This window comes from Rhinopithecus bieti, unplaced genomic scaffold (assembly GCF_001698545.2).
Source record: "Rhinopithecus bieti isolate Rb0 unplaced genomic scaffold, ASM169854v2 scaffold_2272, whole genome shotgun sequence".
Lineage (NCBI taxonomy): Eukaryota > Metazoa > Chordata > Mammalia > Primates > Cercopithecidae > Rhinopithecus > Rhinopithecus bieti.
In genome coordinates, this window is record NW_016804163.1 from 26,298 (window position 1) to 31,004 (window position 4,707).

General features: G+C 32.7%; 1 protein-coding gene across 2 annotated transcripts in view; it reads left to right on the top strand.

Moving 5' to 3' along the window:
* Positions 1-4,707, top strand: part of LOC108526337 (orexin receptor type 2) — a 35,552-nt gene that overhangs the window by 13,409 nt on the left and 17,436 nt on the right. For both annotated transcript variants that reach the window (XR_001884493.1, XM_017867058.1), the window contains exon 3: positions 2,350-2,465. Coding sequence is in view for 1 of the 2 variants with exons in the window: in XM_017867058.1 (XP_017722547.1) it covers positions 2,350-2,465 (116 nt within the window). In the remaining variant the exon portion in view is untranslated. The remainder of the gene's footprint in view (positions 1-2,349; positions 2,466-4,707) is intronic.

A 4,707-nucleotide genomic window follows, 5' to 3' on the forward strand; every position in this document is an offset into this window, starting at 1 on the left:
AAAAGTCAAAATAAAGTATGTAATTTTAGAAGAAAACAAAACACCTCTGTTGTGTTAGCATTCAATTAGAATTATAATGAGTTATTACATTTAATATCTATCTATGGAATCTATGCAGGATATATTCTTTCCTCTTTTACACTACAGTAAAACTAGATAGACCATTATGATATATTTGAATACTAGATAGTATAAAAAATATCTTCTAAAATCTACAGGGAACTCAAACAAATCAGGAAGAAAAGAAGCAAACAGTCTTATCAAAAGTTGGCTAAGAACATGAATAGACAATTCTCAAAAGAAGATACACAAATGACCAACAAACATATGAAAAAAGTTCAATATCACTAATAATTAGGGAAATGCAAATCAAAACCACAATGCAATACCACTTTACTTTTTTTTTTTGACGGAGCCTCTCACTGTCACCCAGGCTGGAGTGCAGTGGTGCTATCTTGGCTCTCTACAACCTCCTGCAGGAGGTTCTCCTGCCTTGGTCTCCCAAAGTGCTGGGATTACAGGCATGAGCCACTGCTCCTGGCCAATACCATCTTACTCTTACAAGAATGGCCATAATCAAATAATCAAAAAGCCAAAAAATAATAGACATTGGCATGAATGTGGTGAAGAGGGAACACTTTTACACTGCTGGTGGGAATGTAAGCTAGTATAACAACTATGGAAAACAGTGTGGCGATTCCTTAAAGAACTAAAAGTAGATCTACCATTTGATCCAGCAATCTCCCTATTGGGTAGCTACCCAGAGGAAAACAAGTCATTATACTAAAAAGATACTTGCACACACATGTTTACAGTAGCACAATTCGCAAATGGAAAAATATAGAATGCCCATCAATCAATGAGTGAATAAAGAAAATATAGTATGTATATACCATGGAATACTACTCAGCCATAAAAAGGAATGAAATAATGGCATTCCCAGCAACCTGGATGGATTTGGAGACCATTATTCTAATTGAAGTAATTCAGGAATGGAACACCAAACAACGTATATTCTCACTCATAAGTGGGAGGATGCAAAGGCATAAGAATGATAAAATGGACTTCAGGGACTCAGGGGAAAGTGTAGGAGAGGGGGTGAAGGATAAAAGACTACAGACTGGGTAAAGTGTACACTGCATGGGTGATGGATGCACCAAAATCTCAGAAATCATCACTGAAGATTCATGTAACCAAATATCACCTGTTTCCCCAAAACCTATTGAAGTAAAACCAAACACCACCTGTTCCCTTAAAACCTATCAAAATAAAAACAAACACTACCTGTTCCTCCAAAACCTACTGGAATAAAAAATTTTTAAAAATAAATACATAAATAAATTCAGATTCCCTATATATAATATATAGTTATATATATTATATATAAAATAGGGAACATATAATATATAATACTTAGGGAACATATATATATATCTTCTAAAGCATTTACAAGGTTAGTAATCAATATAATTTACAAAAGCTAAAATATTAAACCACAATGCCATGAAGTCATTAATCGACTTGTTCGTAAGTGGCTAATCTGTGATGTGTATCATCTGTGTACATAGGATTAATGATAAATAAAAAAATTACTGCAGTCCTAGAGATGCTTATGCTTAACAAGTGAGAAAATATTCATATTGGATTGGAGAAAATTAATGTTATAAAGCCTTAAAATTCTTGTTATTAAAAGTGCATATATGTATTTTTAATAAAAGCACACACACACCACAGACATACTATGCTTAAGAAGGAATTTTGTATAGGTTCCAATAAGTCAACAAAAGAATCATTGTCAAATTTTATCATATTTAGTTTTCAAAATTTTTTTCACGTTTGTATTTGGAGATACAACTGGGAATAGCCTCCCATTTCTCAGGGAACTTACATTCTAATAAGGAAGAATCAATTGAGTTTATATTTTCTTCCGATTTTAACCAAAGCATTGTTTATTAGGTTTTCATTGAGTCATGTCCCTTTTTGTAAATGAAAGTTTAGAACAACTCAAATTAATTTTGTTAATTAGCCAGATGTAATCAAGTCAAATAAAGGGCCTTTAAATAAGTGAACACTTGACTTTGGGTAGCACAAACTAAGAAATAACTAATTGTTATTTATCTGAGTACACTAAGTGAAATTAAGAGTTTACATTTGGTATGTGTGTACACATATACTGAGTAAAGGTAAGTTGTTAAATATTATGAATTATTTTCCCCTTTGCATATATAATATGACAATGACATCAAATAAAAGGTAAACATGTACTTTGAAGAAAAGCATTGACATGTATCTTTTTAAAAAGTCCATCAATTATAATGTAAGCTTTTGTTGTTTTGATTTTCATCCCAGGTGAAATTTATCCCAAGATGTACCACATCTGTTTCTTTCTGGTGACATATATGGCACCACTGTGTCTTATGGTGTTGGCTTATCTGCAAATATTTCGTAAACTCTGGTGTCGACAGGTATGTAGTTTCAAATAATTTGTGTGTGTTATTCCTCCACACATAATTTGTTATTTGCTATTCCTTCCAAATAATTTGCCTGTGTTTTTTTTTTTAGGATGCATGTATAAACAAAATTGAAGAATACATTGAACCAACATAACATGTTCAGAAAAGTATTATATTGTGTGTTCTTCTAAAATAATGAGAACCTAGACATAGAAATACGTCTAGGTATTTTTAGTGTAATATTTAGCAAATGTATTTTATAACCTGATAAAGTGCTTTACATTTTAAACAAAATTTAACATCTGTGATTGATTAACTTTTGTGTAGGCATAACATTAATTTCGCTTTCTCTGAGAAATAGCAAATGAAAATTCCTTTAGAGTTTTTAAGACTGTAAGTCTAAATGGTTATATTTTTAATCAGATTTATTTAATACATTTGAACATATGGGTTAAATCTCCAACTTCAAATATCTCATTCTTTAGAAGATTATGACTCAGGCAGAATGTATAATTTTAAAAACTATATAATGCTGATTTGGGGTTACTACACTTTGTTAGATAATTCTGCTGTATCAGTGAATGTTTGTATTCACTCACTCAGTTATTCATTCCTCAAATATATATCATGAACCTTTCACATACACGTCTCACAAAAAAAAAGCTAAAAATTCTACTTTTTGCCATCGAGGAATTCATAGTCTAGAGAAGGGACATGATCAGATGCAGGGTGAAAATTTCTTTAAATATAAGCACAGAGAATCCGAGCAAAATGTACTAAAAGGGTATCTAATCCAGGAAAGGTAACATTTAAGTTAAACCTTGATGATGCAAAGCAAATCACCAACAAACACATTTAGAGGTTTGTAAGATAGAGGCAAAAAGGATGTGGCTCAGTCTGTCACATTTTGTAAAATGTATCTTAAAATGCCATAATTCTCAGAGATGTATTTCCCTCCTTCTTTAAACTTATCATCAATATTTAGTTTATCAGGCTTGTGGAAAGCCATGCCATTAGTCAGTTTTCTCTGACACATTTTATCCAACTGAAAAGATTTACTGGAGTCACCTTAATTCATTAAAAATATTTCACAAACACTTTATTTGGTCTTTGAGGATGTGTCTTTGTTTTTTAAATCAACCCTTGTTATTCAAAGCATTTTTCAAGATCATCTGTCACTGACTGGATATGAGCAACACTCATATTTTTCAACACTACATGGCTCATAATTTCAAATGTTCTCCTTTCCTCTATTTTTACAAAGAAGTCATTTCTTTTATGACCTTATAAGTGCAACCAGTAGCAACATTTATTAAAATTTTGTTTCCCATCATTTGTTACTATAAAAACAAATGTGGACCATTATGACACATGAGTGGTGATTTTCTAGATATTGGTGATAGTTTTCTCAGCACTCTCCACCTCCCTATGAAGCCAATGCTTATATTTTAGGGTGTTTGTTACTACAGCATCCTGTTTCCTAGTACCTATTATTGTATCTGTCATGTTTTGCTAGGTTATTCTTCTATTAAAAAATGTGGTTTGCAACAACAGTTCTGTTTCACTCATATTACAGTTCAGTGGTGAGGATTGGCTGGGGCACTGTGCTCCGTATGTTTTCTCATTCCAGAACCTAGTCTGAAGAAATGGTACTTTCTGGCACATGCCATTCTTAGACCGAGAGAAAAAGAAAACTGGAAGAAAAGTATATTTTCTCTTAATGTCTTTTACAAACCGGCATGTGTTACATCTCACTTTTCATTGGCTAAAACAAGTCATGTGGTTAAACTTGACCATGAAGAGGGGAAGCATTCTTCTCTGACAGAAAGACACCACACATCACAGGTCAATGGGGAGCTTCCTACAAGGTGGGGATGAATGATCTGGAATGATACACTACAGAGAAGTCAAAAACACAAGGGCCAGACTGCATGAATTTAAATCCTCACTCCACCACTTGGTAGTTACATGAATTTTGTAAATGACTTAAATTTCTGTGACTCCTTTTATTAACTTTAAAATGGGGTCACATACAATCTTCCTCATAGGTTTGTTACATGCATTCAGGGGTGTCCAAAGGAGAAAACACAGTTGTGGGTTCTTAGTTTCTATTTCTGGTTGGGCCAGTAAAGCCCCTTCCTCATCCCTATTTTCTGCTTATTACTAGAGATAGAAACAAAAAACCATGGCTTCAGGCTGCTAAAAGCCAAAAAAAAAAAAAAAAAAAAAAAAAAAAAAAAAAAAAAAAAAAAAA